We start from the raw sequence: 21,681 nt of genomic DNA on the forward strand, positions 1-21,681 counted from the left end.
CTTGCTTTTCTCCCAATCCTGCGAGCTGGTCTGATATTTTTCTTGATCTTCCAGATCTTGCTTTAACTTCCACTGTTCCTGATGACTGCCATTTCTTAATTACATTCCAACCAGAGGATATTAGCATCTGAAAACGCTTTGCTATCTTCTTATAGCCTTCTCCTGCTTTGCGAGCGTCAACTATTTTCAGTTTTCTAGACAACTGCTTAGAAGAAGCCATGGTGCTGATTGTTGGGGGGGGTCAGATGAGTCTGGGCATTTAAAACCTTAAGATTGACATCACCTGGTCTTTCCAGACGATGATTGTGAACAATCCATGATGCTGTCAGGTCTCAGCTCTCCAAACGGATGCGTGCTTGCTGTAAACTCTGCAGGGCCCAAACTTTTGCAGACGCCATTTTTTTGTTTTCTGTTATTTTGAAAGTGTAAATGATGGAAATAAAATATAACTTTTTGTGACATATTATACAAATGTTTAATCTGTCATTTGATGCTTTTTGGAGATTTTTCCATCTTTTCTTGGCTTCTTTATGCACATTAGTACAAATTTTTACCTGGGGTGCCCAAACGTTTGAGCCCCACTGTATTAGTGTGTATATTTTGTTTGGTTGTTTTGTATGTGTAAGCGCATTGTGAGCAACGATGTTCCAAAGAAACATTCCTCGTATGTTTCCTCATACCTGGGAAATAAATTGGATTCTGATTCTTTTAAGCATCAATGGGAGGGGCAAAGACACTTTTCTTGTATTCAGTTAAAAACTGACAGTAAATGTTTCTTATTAAAAGTCTAAAAATGACTTCAATTACTTTAGCTTGTATGACAGCTTGTATGTACTGACATGTTACACACAATTAGAACAAAAAAAAATGGCTCTAAATTTTGTAATGAAAATCTCAAAGCCAATAACGAGACCCTGATCTCTACGTTGGATTTGAAAGCACTGAGGCATGAGGATAGATGTGGCCACGCCGTTAGCTGTGATGTTGGAGTTAGCAGGGTTAGCACCGTCAGCGGGGGTGAATTTTCTTACCGTGGCAGAGGTGCAGTTGCTTCCCAGAGACACACACTGGCCGGAACACCACTGGCAGCCGTTGGTGTTAGCAGTGCAGCTGTAGCAGTCCGTGTACTGGTCACATCTCTCGTTGTCAGCATCTGCAACATTTGATAGAACATGGGACAGTTTTGCAAACATTTAAATGATTATAGTGTGATTTTTGCAAGGATCTGTACTATATCAAGAGGTTTTCTGTAGTCTCTAGGATAGGATTTGTAGGCCGGGACGTCTCTGCAGCACCACAATAAGTCATTCAGTTTGACACATATTTTGCCTTTAACAAATATTGTGCACGGCTCTGCGATGTGGATACTGGACTAGTCCATATTGCAATTTTGATAAAAATGTGATTAATTGTGCAGCCCTGATTATATTTACACAATCAGTATTAAAACAAGTAGCAGGTAAAAATAAAAAAGGGGGGCAGCTGCTTCGAGTCAGTAATTTACCATTGTCATGTCTAGAAGGTATCCCAATATTTTGCAAAAGACTCGCGAAATAGAATGGTTATGGCTAAGTCTGTGAGTTTGTCCAAGATTTTGCAAATCTAGTGGTTACCATCTAGAGCCAACCATTTACCAGATGCCTGTGGTGGAGGAAATATTCAGATCCTTAAATTAAAGCTAGAGTGCGTAGTTCCTGTCTCCCCCATACTGAGTTATGACAACAACACTGTTGGCGCATCCACATGATACAAGTCTTCCGTGACCGTGCACCCCCCCCCCCTTTAAGAAAAAGTAACAATACACAACTGTAAAAACACTGCTAGGTCCTGCATTGAAAATGCTACTTAAGTAAAAGTACATTAACAAAATTTAATTAAAGTATGAAATGTAAAAACACTAAATGTAGAGCATGTGAGCGTTATATTAATAATTATCACGTTTTGATTTTATCACTAAAGCATTAATGTGTAAGTAGCATTTTACTATTGCAGTTGGTCAAGGTGGAGCTAATTTTAATGATTTATGCGTTAGGTCGTTTAATCTGTAATAATGTACAAGATTTGATAAGATCATCATATGTTTTGGATGGAAAAACTTTTAGAATCTGTAGAAAGTAGCATGAAAGGTCCCTATTCAAGTAAAATACTAACCTTAAATTTCTACTTACGTACAGTACTTGCTTAAATGTTTAGTTACTTTCCATCACTGCCCGACTTCACACTTCTCACAATTTAATGTGTATCTACTGTTTCAGTTATTGCCATTAGAAATTTGAGCCACAGGCCTAAAATGGAAGCACATGGAATTTATTTAGCTTGTTTTTTCCCCTTATACTGCAGTTTAAGTGCGTTTTCACACCTGCAGCCTTTAGTTCGGTTGCATCGAACTAGAGTTTGTTTGCCACGCTGGTGCAGTTTGTTTGGGCAGGTGAGAACGCGGTAATCAAACTCTGGTGTGCACCAAAGGCGGACCAAACAAGCGTACCAAGACCTGCTTTCAATCGAAGTCTGGAGCGGTTCGTCTGTGGTGAGTGTTGTAAATGCAGAGGAGTTCTGCAGACACTCAGGAAGAAAACAGCAAAGGATCTAAAATAAGCTTGGATTAGTTTCACATGGCAGAATGCAGGCGTCACCTACATGATCGTGTGTTGCAGGAGGCCGGGAGCGGCTGCGGTTCCGTTCCGATGGCGTTGCTCTCCCAGGGCAGGCAGGTCCCCTGGGTGCTGTTCCAGACGCAGTGGATCCCTGGCCAGGCCTGGCTGCAGGAGGCTGGGCTAGAGAAGGCTGCGCAGCTGGGCGAGGTGTAGACGAGGACGTCACTGAGCAGCAAGCTATTGAAGCCACCGAACACGTACATCTCACTGTCAGATAAAAGGGGGAAGGATGTTAGAGGGCTACAGGGTAGGGCTGCGTTTAAAACATTTTTTTTTCCTGACTTACATTGATTACCATTTAAATGATCCAAAATTGATTTATACAATCCAAGAATCGATCTTTACTAGAGATGTTTTGACACGAGTATCAGTATTGCCTCCGATACTACCTAAAATGCTGGTATTGGTAAGTACTGGAGTTTATGCACCGATCCGATACCACGTAATAAAATAAAAATATACGTTAAAAGTAGTTTATCTATGTTCTCTTTCTGTTATAACGGACTGTCAAATTGGATAATAAAAGAAAGTTTAGTCATTCATTGTTTGTTCATGTTTCACAAAGAGTTTAACCACAGCCAGACCAACAACAAAGATAGAAATCATATCCATACAAGGATAGTAGTATACAGTTGTTAAAACATAATAAAATACACAACACACTGGTATTGGATCAGTACTTCGTATCGGCCAATGCACAAGTTTGGGTATCAGAATCTGTATCGGGAAGTGGTATCGGACCATCCCTAATCTTTACCACATGAAACTAGAAGACCTGAGGAATCCACTGGTACCAATGTCGGAAAGGGGGTTAAATAAAACTCCAAAGTTAGGCTACGTTCTGGAAAAGGAAAAAGTGGCATAGCCCTTTAAAAGGGGTCCTTCACCTTAAGATATCTGAATGAAATATCACTCAATGCTCACTGAATGTAGAGTCGGTTGAGCTGCACTTGATTGTATTAGCATGATAAAAAGTATCTTTCAGTCAGGTTAGTTCTTAATGTAAACATTGCTACTTTTAAGAATGCAGCAGGTTAGAGGGAACATTAAACAATTGTAGATTATCTTTCATATCCAAGATAACTGGTGTTGTAACTGAAATGTTCCTAACCTAACGGATATCGAATAGAAAAATAAATCGATTTGGGACCTTGTGAATCAGAATCTAATTGATTCGTAAAGTCATGGATGACACCCAGGCCTACTACAGGGGAAGGTGGTGAGAAGATGTAAGGGATTCAGGAAATCGCAATCTTCAGTTTTGAGCTTTTGTGAGCAGTGAGTCAGAGAAGCTTCATCCCGGTGCGCTTCCTCTTCTCTGGGCTTCAACCTGCCTCACAAGTCGGCTAAATCCCCAACAAGCCCTCTCCTCCGGTGTAGATGGACCTGAAAGACCTCCCCCTGCAGTGAGTGTGTGCCAGTGTGTGTTTGGATGTCGGGTTCAGAGCATTTCTGAACATCACTCTCCACTGGCCTCTGTTCAGAGGATTAGTGTGTGACTGTGAGTGCGTGTGCTTGCAGGCAGCGGCTGGGCAGGGTGGATGGGTAATTTGCACCAGTCTGATCAAAAGTGCCCTCGGATTATAGAGGGCATACTTCAAACTGCTCGCTCTGGACGTCCTGCTGAGCGCACGGATCAGGAGGAGGAGAATGTCGGAGTTTTGAATGGGAAAAAATACAGAAAGTAAGCCGCTTCCTTTAAAAAAAAGAAGCAAAGAACGCCTGGTACTATGGACTGTAAATGGACTGTGGGACTTTTTCACCCACAGGATTGCAACTAAATGAAATAGATATAGTTTCAATACCATTTCACCAGTAATATTATACTCAATTAAATGACTAAATATGATGTTAATATACTATATTAGAACTCACAAATGTACTCTAGCAGCAATTTTCTCCCACGCAAATTTTCTCCTTTGCAGCAGCAGTTGCTTTTTAAACAAAATATATGGTCAAACTGTACATGTGCATGAGTATTACCGCTGACCAGTTTGTTTGTGGTTGTTGCCATGGCGAATTGTAATATCAAGGCTTTATTTACGCTGCCTTTTTATAGTGGCGCAGCTTAACTCAAATCAGCTGTTCTGGAACTTAAAACTACGTTTCCCATCTTAGAGTAAATCAACTCCGAGATCAGAGTTTGTTAACCTCCTTCCTGAAACAGCCCCAGATGAGGAAGACCCTGAAATGCTGACCAATCAGAGCAGACTGGCTTTTTTTTCCCCAGGAGGGGTGCTTGGAGAGAAGACGCTAAAACAGAGTGTTTTAGACAGTCACACAGTAAAATGTTTTTTTTTTCTTTTTTTATATTATAGCATGTAAGCATGTAAATATGTTCTAGCAGAACCCCAAAACACAAGTATGATCCAGAAAATGAGCATTATATGACCTTGAGAAATCATTCTAAAATCAACCAATGCAGAGAGGTTTAACTGGGGGCTAGAGAAGGTGATTTGTTTGACTTATTCATGAATGAGTAAGTGAACGCCACTACTTTCCCTTTAGAGTGAGTTTTTGCAGATGCTGGTAATCGCGACCCATTTTTTCTGGACTACGTTTTTCATAGTTTTTCCTCTATCTATTATGCATCCCATCATTTTGTTGTTTGTTTTTCGGAGCCTTACTGTAAAGTTCTTTTGAAACGTTTTCTGTTCAAAAGCAAAAATGTTCCAAAAAAGGGCTTACTGCTCTGGAGTCAGTCTGCGATTGCGTTGAATCTGAACTGCATCAATGAACGAATGCATGCATGCAACAAACTCTTAATTACTCCTGAGGAACAGGAGTCATCATCAGTGAAGATTGACTCAATACAGGGCTGGTGATTCATGTAAATATTTGATGCCTTCTCCACAACAGGACGTATAATTTAATATGGATTGCTGTGTCATGCTCTGCTGGCGGTGCAGATAACACTTACCGATGAGTCATCCCTTCTGGTTGCACCACCATACCCATCACAATCCATTCATATCTCAGACTAATAATGAAATGTCATGTATGAACGCACATTCGCACAAAGGATTATTTCTCAAAGTAACAAGCTTTATTTCAGATGTACTGTGTGTCTGTGGCTTTAAGTGTTTGCCTTGTCCCCATGCTGCCTCAGAGTTTACATTTTTTCCCTCTTCAGCTCAGCATTTGGTTTTTTTTCTTTATTATTAGAGTATTGGAAGGAAAGCACCATGTTCCCCACATTTCTTTTGTGACTAAATAAGAATCAGCAGTTTAAAATGTTCTATCTGATCATAAGTATTCAGTTTTATGGAATCATTCAAGTAATAATTAGAGAACATTGGCACCCTGGAAATTCCGAGTGAACAAATATGCGACCACAAATTAAAGATTCAATCAATTGTTGGAAGGATTTTAATGCTGTGTAAGGTTTCAAGCACCAGGCATGAGGCAAGGGATGTGCGTGTCTTTTTTTAAATCCTTTCTCATCATGAATTTATTTAAAAAAAAAAAAGCAACCGAGAAAACTGTGATTTCCCATTAGAAAAGCTGAAAAGTCCCATAAAGAGAAAAACCGCATCCCAGCTCCTATTTACATCAAATGCAGATACCAAGTGAACTGGTTTGTTTGTGTAACCCATTCCATTTGTCTTTAAATACCATGAGAGCATAACTAAATGTGAGTTGGCGCCGGTGGAAGTAAAGCCAGTCACCCTGGATTAAACGCTCGAGAAATAAGGGTACTGAGAGAAATCAGGTTAGGGCTGAAAATATCACGTTCATATGCCCTGCAGTAACCTGGCCGACTTCTCCCCTACTTATTTCCTGCCTATTTTAACCAAGAGTGGTAGATTTCCAATTATTATATTAGTATTAGCAACAAATTAAAAAGGAAACATATTCAGGTTTCCTATGCATTGGTTGTACAAGTCTGTAGAACTCTATGGAAGGAATACAATACCATTCAAATGAATGTATGCGTTTATGTCCAAACTGTTGTTAATGGAAAGATCCGTTTAGTTTTGTTCTTATTTTGGTTTTAATTTCATTAAGGCCTTTTAGCCAAATATACCTTTCCCACATTATGCATACAGTCTTTCTGTGCAGCACTCTGCAAACCCTGCGTTAGTTACAGTCAGCGCTGCGTAAATGATTACCTGTCACTGAAGACCGCAGAGTGTCCAAAGCGATTGACGTCATGGTAGAGGTCCGGTCGAGGCAGCACTGTCCACTCGTCACACGCTGGAATGAAAAGACGACACAGAGAGGTCAAACCGTTGACCACATCTTAAAGCATGTGCGTCTTCGGCACTTGGGCATTCAGCAGACACGCACGCCATGGGTGGTTAGCGAGACCTGCGACAGCTCATATCCTTGTGTATCAATGAGGTAGCAAAGTGTCCTTGACCGAGACAATGAGGCACTGACGGCTATAGGAGCAACAACCATGCTAAGAAAAACAGAAATACACTCAGAAAATAAGTACAACACGGAAATTGCCAAGGATGGGAATTCAGCCACTATTTTTCCCTTCTTTTTTTTGTTTGTTTTAATGATATTTTGCGGGAGACATATTGCCTTTATTTGATAGATGATTGCACTAATGTGGTTTGCATCTTAGACAACCAGCCCACGGCCATGTCTGTGTGCAGTATTCTTTCTCTTTTGTTCTGATCGTTATCTGATCGCCACCTAATATCTTTTATCACTCCTCCTCCTTTAGAATTAGGAACCAGCCATGTACAGACATAACGTAGAGTACGTAACGCATGGATATTCACAGAATGTCACTTCTGCTAAAAGTTAAAATGACAAACGTCACCCTGGTGGTAGATTATGTCAGCTGCTGCTAATTACAAGGTGCTGTAGGTAGGACTGTGAAGATCCAGGATTTAGCCAAAGTCCCTCCCCACCTTCTTTCTGCTAATGCCCAAACGGTCTCCTAAGCCCCTCCCCCCACGAGCGCAAATGTGTGCCCCGACCCTTATTGTAGAATTTGAAGAGGGAGCGGTGGATGTTCGCACTAGAGGCTGGAGGAGGTGCCAAAGAAGCCAGATTTTTTATTTTTTTATTTTATTTAGTTCTACTCAAATATGGGTTCAGTTTCAGCAAATATTACAGAAAGTTAGTTTTATAAGTCTAATCTACTGCATCTTTAAAGCTATAGCGTAGTTTCTGTCTGCCACTCTGTCCTCCATGAGGAATTCTAAGTAATGACAAAAAAAAAACTGTCGGCACACCCACACTTTTGTGGAGCCGGTAGTCTTAATTAGCTTTGTAGCAACTCATTTGGCAATGACGTGAACGTAACAAACGTTCATCAATATCACAAAGTTTTAATTCCAAAACGGCTTAAATGATGAGTTCTGGCTAAGGTGCTTTCCACGAGCAGGTCTGTGTACTCATCAAACCTCATTTCTCAGTTTGTTTTCATTTAGCAAAACAAGTTATCCACATCCAATCAAAATTAGGAGACTCTCCCAGTAAAACCTGTATTCTTATAATGTCAATATTTTACACGGTTGAACTTAAACTCTGCATTAAGACCTGCAGTATTTAGAGCAAGTAGCTTGTGAAAAATAAGGTTAATCTCTTCTGGTGCTCTCTCTCATTATCAGCTTGTAGCTACAGGTTCAGAACATTGATTAGGCCGCCGTAAGAATCTCTAGTGGCTGTGGCTTATGAGCCAACAAAAGGTGACAACAGATCCAAATCTTTAGCTACTTGTTACCTTAACGTCTTACCTGCAAATGTTAAAAGCTAAAGCGTCATGAGATTGGATAAGGGATTTGATCCTGGATTCAGATTTGATTAAATACTACCTTGCATCCCTCTTGAGGCTGATGAGCCCAACAGGAAAAAGATGTACCTGAACAGGAATAAGTAGGTACACTATGAGCCCTGATCTGGTCAAAGGACAGCTAGACGTTTACTGTAGTTTAAAAGCAGGCCTGATTTTGAAGGTCTTTAGACCCATGGTTAGACCCACAGTTTTGGCTTGTGACCTCTATCAAAGCTTATGGCCTTAATGTGGACATACAAGTGTGGATTGTAAAGAGGGCTTTTTTTTCTCAGCATGTTTCTAATTCTAATAAAGGTTCCAGTATGTCACAAGAACAGAAGGGAGAAGAGGTAAGTCAGAAACGTCATCATTTTAAGATACTGAAGTACATTTCTCCCACTAATCCCATCAATCCCCTTGTGACCTTCATTTTTGGAAACCACTGCTTTTAGATGTTTTAACACTATGTCAAGTGCAATAATTTACAGTAGAAACTGACATTTCAAACAAGATTGAGCTCAGTTGTAACCCCAACCTTGAGATGTCTTGACATCCAAATCATCAAGTCAATGCTTGCTGGGTGAAGAAATGAACCAACAAGGTGATGAATTCCTTTAGTTTTTAAATGAATCTGCAGCAGTATGTGACTGTGTACACCTATCACAGGCCCATACAAACTGAACAAACAACAACAACAAAAAGACTTGGCATTGTGAGCCTGGGAGTCAAAGCTGCAGCAACACAGGACAGTGACTGCAATCCATCACCCTCAGTCAGTACAATGCAGTGCAAGTCATCATGGGGCTCCCAGAGGAGAGAGTGACATCTGCAAGAGAGCGACATCTGCAAGAGAGCTGCACATTCACAGGTAGACACTGCCCTCTGGTGTTGTGCGCCAGTACTGCAGGCGGTGTGGCGTTTTGCCCCCTCAGAGTGCGGATTTATTATGACCCTTAAATTCCACACTCTAATTGAGTTCAGCTTGTTAAGGAGGGGCGATTAGCCCATCTCATCTGTAATTACCAGACAATTACAGAGCGGCTGCTGCTGACACCGACCTTGCAGCTGGCTGCTGGGGGGGTGGGGGTATATGGGGTCTATGTGTCTCTGCTGTTCAATTACAGACTCATACAGGGACGAGAGAGAGAGATGTACAGTACTGTAAGAGCTGAGGAAGAAGGGCTGGGTACCGAATTCAATACTTTTAAGGCCTCGACCGAATTGCCTCCTTAGTTTTGAGTAGCGAAAAATGCCTCATCATTCAATACCCAATTTCTATACCATCTCATCTCATCAGCGTCAGTAAGCCAATAAGCATGCTTCTACCAAGATCTAATAAGGTTTGTGATTGGCTGTCTAACGTTACACATCGTAGACACATGCAGGAAAAACAACGTTACTCACAGAGACAGGGCTCACGTATGCTATGTTGAAACATAGGATTTGCGCCATAATGTGTAATGTTCTGTAATGTCATTTCTGTTTGAAACAATTAAGTTTTTTTTGTTTGTTTTTTAAAGTGTTATCAAAAAAGTATTGTTTAGGAACCAATATCAAAGTCAAAGACAATACCCAGCCCTACGAGGGAGGGAAAACAACAATACTCATTTCTAAGGTTTGAGTTAACGTAAACTCTCTGGGGAAATCATGAAAACAATCTGTTTCCCACTGTGACCAGTGTGAGATGAGTTGGTCTCATGGTGCCCATCAAGTTTGGACTTGTTGTAAATGTATAGCTGGGATACTTACCTATGCTAAGAATTGAATTAATGTATTAACAATATCATAATATTTCTAATGTGTAAATATTTGCAGGTGTCTAGGCCCCTATACACAGGCTTCAAATAGCGTACCACCACGCCGATGAGCTGAAAACAGGGATGTTTCAGGCCCAACGTGCAATTCTCATGAAAAAAGAGCTGGTTGCACAGGAAGGGGAGGGGGTGCTCGGGCCTCTGAGATTGCAATTTCGTCCGTCTGTCAATCATCTTTGTAATGACACAGAAAAACAGAATGTCCTGGGGCCATTTCGCAGCCTGCAGGAAATTCTCCCCCCCATCCACACAGACCAAAGCCTCCCATTAATGAGCGGTATCTGACAGCACTGCGGAAGGAGGCCGACAACAATATTTGCAGGCAACTAACAAAATGAGGACAGTTCCTGACAAAACTGTGCTAACTTCTATTAGGACATAGAGAACTTGAAATGGGATTATAATGAGAATGCAAAAGAAAAAGTACACTACGGCGGACAACAATCAATTTTTCGTCATATCGTCATATTTAAGTAGGAAAGACAAAAGAAACGCATTTCCTATCATTCGGCTTCTTCTGCTTGCAGACACACATGGGGGAGTAGCTTTGTACAACTCTATCCGCTGTGGAGCAGCTGTGTTGCACAAACTGAGGGTTAAGTACCTTGATTAAGGGCATCCGAGCAGTACAGAGAGAAGAGCACAGTAATAAACATCAGAGAAGTTCCCAAAGCAGCCAGAGCGAACCCCAGACTGACTGGTTTAGTGCTTCCATCGTTGTGATCACTCTGTATTTTCCTTCACTGAGAAATCCTCAAGGAGTCAGCAGCAACAGAATGTTCTACAAAATCTGATCTGCCAATTCCCCCCCCCCCCCCCCCCCCCCCCCAAAGACCTGACTTTCCTTTGTGGTAGTGGTTCCCAACCCTCACAATGACCGGGTCATCAATTCCCAATGTATGTTCCGAAACACTAATTCATTGTATAAAAGTGGATATCGTTCATTTGTTCAAACTTGTTCAGCTGTCAATATTTAGATATTTACTATTTATCCATTACTTTTAGATAATTATTTGAACCGTTTAGTCAGTAGTCTAGCTATTTCAGCCACTTACTTTTAGCTTTTATTTCTACCATTTATTCCATGATGTTAGCCAACCACCTGTTAAAACCAAGGGGGTAAGCCGCTCCTCTCTAAGCAGAGCTCCTGTGGCGCCATTTTGATGCTAATAAGTCATCACCCGCCGTTAGCATCCAATTGACTGCCAATTCTTTTTTTGCGCCACTTAGACAGCAAATAACTTCACATCTGAAGTGTATAAAGACTCTATTTGTCCGTTGTTTATTTCAACAGAAAAGCGCCAATGTATGAAAGGCTCTATTACCTTGTAGCTCACGTTATGGCTCCGTAGCAGATGTTTTTGTAAAAATAGGCTAACGATTGTGTCATAACCACGCAACTTACTGTCGCACAGAAGAGGACTCACAATATAATCCAGGGTAAGCTCCCAGGCAGTTTGGACTTACATCAGCTGTTTAGGTTTAATTACTAATGTAAACTAGCATTTTAGTTAGCAATACCTAGCCGGTGCCTATGTTGTCTCCTTACATACATCTACGCTCTCCGTCTCTGCAAGATTGGGAATGATTGCATAACTTCAACATGTAGTGTTCAGTTGTTACAGAGGGTATATTAATTTAATCAAAACGTAATTTGTTTTTTAATAACTCAAGCTGCTACACAATCTTTACACGTACCCCCTGGCAACTGCAGAAGTACCCCTGGTTGGGAATCACTGCTCTATGGCACTAATGTGAATTAAAGGCAGACATCAGTCACACCAATACAAGATTCTGGGATGTATTTCATGCTATAATGGGCTCACAGCAGCATTTGTTTTGGGCCGGAGAGTTAGACAGTTTGGAGATGTCTTTGTGGTGGTTTTTTAACATTCATTTGAGTTCCCCCAGGGTGCCTATGCTCCCCCAGTGGCTACAAATGGTGATAGGTGTAAACCGAGCCCTGGGTATCCTGCTCCGCCTTTGAGAGAATGAAAGCTCAGATTGGCCAATCTGGAATCTTGCCCCCTAAAACAACTTCAAAAAAGCAAAGTGGCAGTTGGTCAATAAATTATAGTTAGGGATGGCTCAGGAGAGTCCTAACCATCCCTTAGTTATGCTGCCATAGGCCTAGACTGCTGGGGGACTTCCCATGATGCACTGAGCACCTCTCTCTTCCTCCTTCTGTCCATCTGTATGCAACCTCATTCCATCAATGCATGTTACTAACTCGACTTCTTCCCTTTCGCGGGGTCTTGTGCTCTCTCTCCCCTCCCTTCTCTCCTCCCAACACTTCCTGCAGGTGTTTCTGGCTCTGGATCTGTGGTTGGAGTCACCTGCTGCCTCCATGTTCCTGCTTGATACCCTCTGCTACAAGTGTGTCTGTCTGTCTGTCTGTCCGTGTCTCTCTCTCTCTCTCTCACCCCCAACCAGTCGAGGCAGATGACCCACCCTGAGCCATGGTTCTTCGAGGTTTCTGCCTCTTAAAAGGACGTTTTTCCTTGCCTCTGTCGCCTAGTGCTTGCTCTTGGTGGGAACTGTTGGGTTTCTGTAAATAACACCTCAGAGTCCGGTCTTGACCTGCTCTTTATGGAAAGCGCGATGAGATAACTGTTGTGATTTAGCCCTATATAAATAAAATTGAATTGAAATTGAACCAGACCACAAAAAAGTCCCAAGACGAAAAGTAGTGTGAACAGGGTTGTCCAAATTCTTTTGACCCCGGGGTGTGTGTGTGTGTGTGTGTGTGTGTGTGTGTGTGTGTGTGTACATACAGTATATATATATATATATCTTATCCAGGTGATATGACGTCATCACACTTTTGATTAAATAGACTAACTGTACACAGAGCAGAATAACTACTAGGGACAAACAGCAAAACGTCTTCATTCAAGACCCCAGTCCAGTGATTTAGATTCAACTTTCTTCAGGCAACTACCAGCCTTTCCAGCCCAGAACCGCATTAATATGCACGTAAATAAGTATTAAGTATATAAATGACAAAAAAAAGAAGGAACTTTCAACAGGCACAACACACCGCTTCACTTCCTTTATCCAGGAAAACCATGTCCCATTCCACCGCATTCTGCCTGGAGATATTATACAGTGAAAATACTAGGTGCTGGAAAATTTAAGACCCCATTATTCTGAGTTCTATGTACGATATGAGGCTGTCACTTACCGCCTGTACCTCAAGCAGCAACATCTGACCTTCGCTTGCTCCAGTGGAGCCGCTCCGTGTCCGACAACAAAACACGGCAGTTGTACTGATCATAGTTGCATGCTTAGCAGAGAAAACAGACTGGTGTGTGTGTGTGTGTGTGTGTGTGTGGTGTGTGTGTGTGTGTGGTGTGTGTGTGTGTGTGTGTGTGTGTGTGTGTGTGTGTGTGTGTGTGTGTGTGTGTCTGACCCAGGCTGTAGGCCAGGAAGTCTGAGGAGAAGCACTTGGCGCCGTGGCTCATGGAGGTGTCGTTGTGTGTGTTGCCTCCAAACACCAGCATGGTCCCGCTCACTATCTCCGCCGTGTGGAGGTAACGGAAGAAGCCGCTGTCTCTCAGAATGGTCCTGCACAAACACACAGTGATGGTTGTTACACAATATATAGAGGTTATTCAGTAGCTACTTTCAGGCTGCTTAAAAATCATTTTCATCTTTTGTGGCAATGCCGACATGCTACTACTGCAACTGTTTTTGTGTCTAAAGAGAGGGTCAAACTGTTAAGAGATAGATAAGATAAGATAATTTGTTTATTAGTCCCCAATGGGGAAATTACTGTACTGCACTCTGTGTACACACTTTTTGTTAGTACTCACACACAGGCCTGAAATACACACACATGCTCAGGACCTATACATGCACTATACATGGAGAGATGTCAGAGTGAGTGGGCTGCCAGCTGAACCAGCGCCCTGAGCGGTCGGGGGGGTACGGTGCCTTGCTCAAGGGCACCTGGCAGTGCCCAGGAGGTGAAGTGGCATCTCTCCAGCCACCAATCCACACTCCCAACTTTTTGGGTCCATACGGGGATTTGAACCAGTGACCCTCCGGTTCCCAACCCAACTCCCTATGGACTGAGCTACTGCCACCCCTATCAGAACTGACTTCCTGCTCACCATTAACACAGCTTTTTACAAGATTTGGGCATTTTTCAGCCAGCAGGTCACAAGTCGGAGTCAAACCCAGGACCGCTGCACCTAAGAGCAAACCTCTACATATGGGCACTACCAATGGGTCTACCAACTGAGCTATCTGGACGCCCAGCCTTTTACAAGATTTAACGGTTGCTTTGTCTCAGTTTTCACAGGAGAATGTCACTGTGTACAACACTTAATGCCAAGAGCCAAATTGATTTAATAAATTCTTCCCTTTAAACACAAAATGCTGCCGTATACAAAATGTAACGTGCTCAGTCTTCCCAGCGTTCATTGCTTATTACAAAACATACATATTCAATGTAACAGGTTTATGCAATCATATCTCCTTATTCTAACTATTCTAAATCATTACCGGTTAATAGCATTGCAATTACTTAACCACAAAGGCCATAGGTCCAAATCACTTCCTTCTGATTAAAGCCAAAACTAATGTCAGATGCTTTTCAGCCTTACAATATTATAGCAGCTTACTGTATTTTAAATTATGAAAACTTTGTCTGTTTGTGTATGTGTTTGGGTGTGTTGTTTTTGTCTTTCTCCCTCCCGTCTTTCCTCTCTATATTCTATTTTATTTATATTACTTTTTTCTTTCTGGCCCTGGGACACGTGCTCTGTCTTAGTGTAATGTTTGGGATTCTTTGTTGCCGTTTAATTTTCCAAAATAAATGATCACAAAAAAAAAAAATCATTAAAACTTCAAAGTGACTGAAATTAGAAATGTTTAATTTTTTGGAAAAAAAAAAAACTGGGGTCGATACGGAGAAGAAAAAGTTAACTGATGCAGTGAGTCAGTCATTCTTTGCCTTGAATGTCAGATTTACTGCAGTCAGACTGTCGACTTAAAAATAACGGACTTCTTGCATAACTCGCAACAAATCCTTCTGGCTGCTATATGTAAAACCTTGAAGAGAGGGAAAACTACTGCAGGCTGTTTTCATGAGAGCTAGTTGCTGTTTGACATTCTTTGTTAAGAACAAGAACTACATTTTAACATGCAACAGTTACAGCTCATTTCAGGGAAACACGTATGTTTTGATGCTCTGATGAAACTTCTGCGAGATGTTTTCATTTTGCATTCTCCATTCTTGCATTTTGCGTAGAGAGATTTAGTGCTTCCTATATGCGACACCTTATCAAAGGATGAATGTCCATGGATTGTCCAATCAGTGTTGATTTGAATCATTTTAGAGGCCTGAGAAGGTACAAGTATACTTCACTTCACAAGAAGAAAAAAAAAAAAAAAGCCTTAACAATTATACAGAAAATCACAACATTTTCATTCTTCCAACAGCATACTCCACTTGGGGCTGGGCAATATGGAGAAAATCAAATATACAATATTTTTGACGAAATTCCTCAATGTCGATATTGTGAAGATATTGTATGGTTGACTATTGGTGCTTTCTCAAAAGTGTTATATAAAAAAGTAAAGTATTCAGCAAAGCAAAGTATTCCACAATGAGGTTTGTGATACATAAATCATCAGTAATGTTGATATAATGATTAAGTGGGTAAAGGCAAATAACAGAACTGCTGGAACAGTCTAGTAAGTTCAAAAAAATGACATCACTTTACTGTAATGCAGCTCGTAAAACCCGGAAATAACAACACTTATGATTTCACTATATTACAATAACCAAAATCTAAGATGATATCTAGTCACAAATCATGAGATTGATATAAAATCAATATATTAGCCATTTCAAATAAGTGTTTAGAGTAATATTTGTTGTTTCAATATCAGCTTGCTAGGCTACATAGTCACGCTCATGAATGGAGCGCGCCTGCATCCATAATTAGATGTGATGGCAAGAGTTGGTTCCAAAACACTGCAATCAAGCTCCAAACAGGAATATAAGGAAGAGTAGTGGGGATGGGGAGAATATTTCGAGCAGCCCTGTTGAAACTAAAGTGGACGAGCACAAGTGCTAGTTGCTACTTAAGCAGCGGGCGATAAGTCTCCACAGCACCTGCTAGCAGCAAATTATACAAAACAGTCAGGAGATATGATATGACCCGAGCTACCTCAAATTTTGACTCAGGTGGAGCGGGAAGGAGGGAGGAAGTAACGTTTCAGCGTGGCTATCAACATATTGTTTTTAGAAAAAAAACCTACCTCCTGCCTGAACTGTCCATAGCAGAATAGGCTGAGTCTATGCTACTCTACTCGGTTTTGTTTTTAAGCTATTTTTTTGAGCATTTTCAGCCTTTATTTTTGACAGGACAGCTGAAGATATGAAATGGGAGAAAGAGGGGGAATGACATGCAGCAAAGGGCTGCGTGCAGGTCGGAGTTGAACCCGGGCCCGCTGCGTTGAGGAGTAGACCTCTATATATGGACGCCCGCTTTACAAACTGAGCTACCTGGCCACCCAATGCAACTCTATTTTAACGTGGGCCATAATGGTGGTACTTAGAGAGCCTTATATTATACGAGGTAAGTTTGAGAAACGCTGCTTTACAGTATTGTTGACATGAATCTGCACCAGATAGAAAGCCTCACCATTTCCTCTTGTCCACGTCAAACTTGTACAGGTCTCCCGCCAGGCCGTACTTGTTGGCGCTGAAGGCCTTGTAGCCTCCGTGGATGTAGATGGCTCTTGTGCTGGGGTCAAAAACACCGCTGTGGCCGTAGCCACCCTGGACCAGTGCACCCTCTGTGGACACCATGCTCCATGTGTTCTTCACTGGAGGGTCACAAAAACACCTTTTACTGAGCAACAGAAAACCAGTTAACATAGGCGAGGCAAGGCAGCTTTATTTCTATTCAAAGTGCTTTACATACAACATTGAAGAGCACATAAAAACATAAAAAGCGCTAAAATAGAATAAAACAAATGAAATACAAGAATTACACAATTAAGAAGAAGAAAAGGCAGCATCAAATAGAAAAGTCTTCAACCTTGATTTGAAAGAACAGAGTTGCAGCGGACCTGCAGTTATTTGGTGGTTTTACAATATGTAATGAAATACCACTCAGAAAGGGAAGAGAAACTACTGTTAGGTTAAGAAAGGTCTCTGTGGAGGACTGAGTTCTTGGTCCCCACTGGGCTAAGTGGAGCCAATAAAACTCCTGTATTATAGTTCCTAAAATTCATTACAAGTACAAAACTAACATCAAACTGCAATCGGATTTTATTGGTGATCATATACGTACGAACCAATTCCCCTTCATTTGTGAGCCAATAAGACTCATGTCAATGGGCCGCAGTGGCAGGTTACTTCATCCCATTTCCTCGGACAGATTGGCTTTTAGAGGACAATGAAAGCTCCTAATTAAGTTTGGTTGCCTGCCAACAGGGTTGGTGGATTAGAAGAACACACTTTCCCCGAGTCCGAAACTCGTTAACTTGGTGGTGAGTGTTAATTTCCTATTGTTATAAACAGATATATTCAGGCATTAACGCCAGGGAGCAGCTAAAGGCTAGGTGCGTTGTGAAAAGACAAAAAATTCATTTTTTTTATTTTTTTTAATGTATTTTATGGTGGCCAGTTTTCACAAGTTTTTATTAGTTTATTTATTAGATATTCAAATATGCTGATTAGCACTGGAGCACTAACTGTTTTATTTATTGTCCCATTGTAAGTTGTCTGCGGCTTCTGAAGGTGTGTGTCATGGGTGCCCTGCCCTTTTTACCTCCACAACTAATTTCCCTTCGGGAAAAAAAGAGAGTAACCTGAACACGGCAGGTGTGAAGACTAAACTTGTGAGGTTTGGTTTATGCGACAGCCTCATCAGAACCCTACATGCTCATCCCGGTCCGCACCTTCCACTTACCGATGTTGTACTCCTGCACCTGGCTGATGTAACCGTACAGAGGACAGTGTCCGAACATAACCAGCATGATGGGACTGCCCCCCTCCTGGACGGGGGGCACAATGTGTGCCGAGTGTCCCACCACGGCATACTGCTCCTTGGCCCGGGGACTCAGGAGGACCCAGGTCTGGTTCTGGATGTGGAAAACCCACAGCTGGCTGGACACGTTTCCTGTGGAGTCAATCTTTCCTCCGTACATGTAGATCCTCCCCTGGAAGAAACAAAGACAAACACCGGAGCATTATTTATTTGTATATATTATAGATAGATAGATAGATAGATTTAGATTTGTTCAGTTTTGGAATTGATTTGTCTTGTAAGCCCGGACTGATTTACTGTGCAAGACACATTTAGGCATCGTGATGCAATTTGTGTATAACAAAACAGTCTGCAGCTCAAACTGGGATCTCTCAAACCACAGAGGAGACGGACTGCGTCTTCCTCTGAATCCTCCTCTCTCTAATTTATTATTCCATCAGCGGGTCCTAACAGTCTTTCTGGCTGAGAAGAAACTGCTTCACCACTTCACTGCGGCCTATCAAAACCCAGATATTTCTATATTAGTACCAGACTACAGACAGACACTAATACTAAATAAAAAAGATGGGGAGTTCATAATATTTCTGCTAGTGCCTCCATTTAATTTAGTCGTCGTCGGTTCTTTTCTTATTCCCTTTTAAAGCATGTTTCACATTACACAGAGCTACACATGCATGTAAAATCCGCTATAACGAAGTACAATGAACAGTATGGAGTCATAATGTCTTAATGTATACCTGGTTCACAGTAGATATGATTTACCCCTCCACATACAGTACCTCATGAAGAGCCAGTGAGTGGCCATATCGCGGCGTCACAGTTTGCACAGAGGGGTCAAGGGTCAGCCAGCTCTTGCTACTGACGTTATATCTGCAGAAAGAAAACAGAAAGGTGAGATGACCATGACAGAACGGCTTTAAGAAGCTTAAGAAGGAATACTTTTTTTTAAATAGGACAACTGCATATAGATTGTATAGCAAGATAGGGCAGCTTCAGGGAATACTGGCAAATATGTTGTGTTTCAATGCAAGTCTTCTTTACAAGTCTTTTTTACATGTTTGTTGCAGAATAAACTTTCATCTGAGATTGCATGTGAAATGCAATAAAATAAATATATTAATACAAATTTAAAAAATAGTTGAATGACTAATAAGACAGTAAAAATGTCTGTAATATCTAAGGACATGATTACACACATGGACAAATCTTCAAACAAGAAAATAAGAAAAAGGAAGCTCCTCGAGAAGGATTTTTGCACACTTGCAAAATGCCTACGAGTGTGTCGTGATCTCGTCTGTGTTCAATCGTTGTTACATATCAAATGAAAAAAAGCAGATCAGTCAAGTTTCCCTTGATCACCTAAATGTGACAAGGCAAGGTAACAAGGCTCACCCAGACACCGGGGGAGCCCGTGGGAGAAATGGAGACCTTGACTCATAACTTTAAGGACATAAATTACACTGGATCCTCTTCTTTCACCACTTTAAAATCAGATAGATATAGGAGAACAATTCCATAATATGAGGCAATTCCTTGCACATTTCAACAGGTGGCGAAGCATTAATATGGCTTGTAGTTTGTAAAATACAATATTTTGCTTAAAAATGTAAGTACCCAACAATGACAAGACCTACAAGTCCAGCTGCAATGATTAGATGATTAAAAACTGTTTAGATCGTTGAAATGTGAGGATGTTTCTGCATTGAGTACTTCTACTTTGAATACTTTAAGTACATTTTTCTAATGATACTTACATTTTTTTAACTTAAGTAACCTTTTCACTGGACTTTTATTTGTAACAGCGTATTTTTTACAGTATGGTATTAGTACTTTTACTTAAGTAAAGGACCTGAATACTTTCACATTGTATCCTAGTATTTCATTTATATTCTGTGCGGTGTTACTGATATTTTCCCATTTTTTGGGATCAATAAATATCTATCTATCTATCTATCTATCTATCTATCTATCTATCTATCTATCTATCTATCTATCTAGTGTATTCCTTTTTGCTGTGAAGCAGTAATAACGCAATACTAATTACATTTCGATAATATACTCGTTACACTATCAGTAACGCGAGTTACAACGCGAGTTACAGTTACAACGCGAGTAAATCAAGTACTGTAATTAATGTAGATAGTGAGTTTTAATCACAGTATAATTGACCATTTATTTTAGAATGTTGTAAACTAAACATGACTCTCTTATTTAAGTTCTTTTATTTACATTTTGTAACAATGCCGTACTTCATGTACCTTGAACTCTTGCACTGTGATGTTTTACATGCAAAAATTACAAAAAGGTATTGGCTGCTCACAGGAGTGGTATCAATCTTCTCATTTAATGCATGCTTTTTCCCAGAACTATTTTTCCTCACTTGCATTTTCCTCAGTTGCACATGTGGGCTTCGGCTGATGCAGCTTTAATGGTTTTCGGTTATCTTCTTAAATCAAAGTGTCATAGGACTGTGGTAAAAAGAACTACGGAGCCAGGATACAGCATGTTCCCCAATCAAAGCTCCAACTTCTAACGGAATTGGACATAAACCTCAACAAACTACTTATCAAAAAGAATAGAGAAATACCACTCATTACGTTTCTTAACTCTAAGGTATGTTTATTTAAGAAAACAGTGTTCTAGAAATACTTGCAACACTGCAGCTACATCGTGAACAAGCAAAGCAGTTACACCAAGTAGTAGTTGGATGCTACTGTCCAGTCCGACTATGTCAAGGTAACAAACAAAAGGCAATGTGTAGAGCAGAATGCTCCTATGTAGTCTCATGTGAGAGACTGTGTGCAGGAATAAAAAAGGGCTTTGGCCTGCCTGCAAACCACAAAATCAAAATATGAGCCCAGGGAGTGTCTAAATCTTCCTGGGTGGGGTTCAGGGTGAGGAGCATCAGCTAATCCTGTAATTTTATGGTTTTAATTACATCCTTCACTCACTGTGCCCGACACAGAGCAGTGTTCCTCTTCTTCTTGATTCTCAACTGACCGTGCCGGCAGGAAGAAGCCAACGGACTTTCAGACAGCCAAGTATTACTTTAGCACTCCTTTTTAACTTCCTGGCATGGAAGTTAAAAAGAAATATTGAAATCTTTGCAACAGAGACACTGTTTCAAAAGCTCATTCCCTAGTCGCATAGCAACAGCAAGACTAATGTCTCGCAGCGCTCTCTGCTGAGAGGAGCAGCCAAACGCCTCAGTGGAGAGTACTCACGCTTTGACCATGTGATAGTCGGAGGCGTTGAAGACGTAGCCGCCGATGACCCACATGATGCCCTGGTCCACCACTGCCTTGTGGGAAGCCCTGGCCAGCCCAGCCTCGGTGTGGTCCTCGCGGCTCCAGAAGGAGGAGTTGGCAGGCACAGAGACCAGGCAGTCTGGACCTGAGGAGGGAAAACGCCACAGAGTCAGGGCTCCACAGGAGATTAAATGAAGCAGGAAGCCCAATTATTTT

At 41.2% G+C, this 21,681-nt stretch overlaps 1 protein-coding gene across 1 annotated transcript in view; it reads right to left on the bottom strand.

The window, feature by feature from the left end:
• Positions 1 to 674: 674 nt before the first annotated feature.
• LOC116686952 (attractin) overlaps positions 675 to 21,681 on the bottom strand; it is a 54,838-nt gene continuing 33,831 nt past the window's right edge. The window contains exons 6-14 of the mRNA XM_032511975.1: positions 21,442 to 21,610; positions 18,997 to 19,087; positions 18,140 to 18,389; positions 16,865 to 17,048; positions 13,618 to 13,772; positions 6,767 to 6,851; positions 2,638 to 2,861; positions 1,032 to 1,153; positions 675 to 680 (exon numbers count right to left, since the gene is read on the bottom strand). Coding sequence (XP_032367866.1) covers positions 675 to 680; positions 1,032 to 1,153; positions 2,638 to 2,861; positions 6,767 to 6,851; positions 13,618 to 13,772; positions 16,865 to 17,048; positions 18,140 to 18,389; positions 18,997 to 19,087; positions 21,442 to 21,610 — 1,286 coding nt within the window. The remainder of the gene's footprint in view (positions 681 to 1,031; positions 1,154 to 2,637; positions 2,862 to 6,766; positions 6,852 to 13,617; positions 13,773 to 16,864; positions 17,049 to 18,139; positions 18,390 to 18,996; positions 19,088 to 21,441; positions 21,611 to 21,681) is intronic.

The sequence above is a fragment of the Etheostoma spectabile genome, unplaced genomic scaffold, assembly GCF_008692095.1.
Source record: "Etheostoma spectabile isolate EspeVRDwgs_2016 unplaced genomic scaffold, UIUC_Espe_1.0 scaffold58, whole genome shotgun sequence".
Lineage (NCBI taxonomy): Eukaryota > Metazoa > Chordata > Actinopteri > Perciformes > Percidae > Etheostoma > Etheostoma spectabile.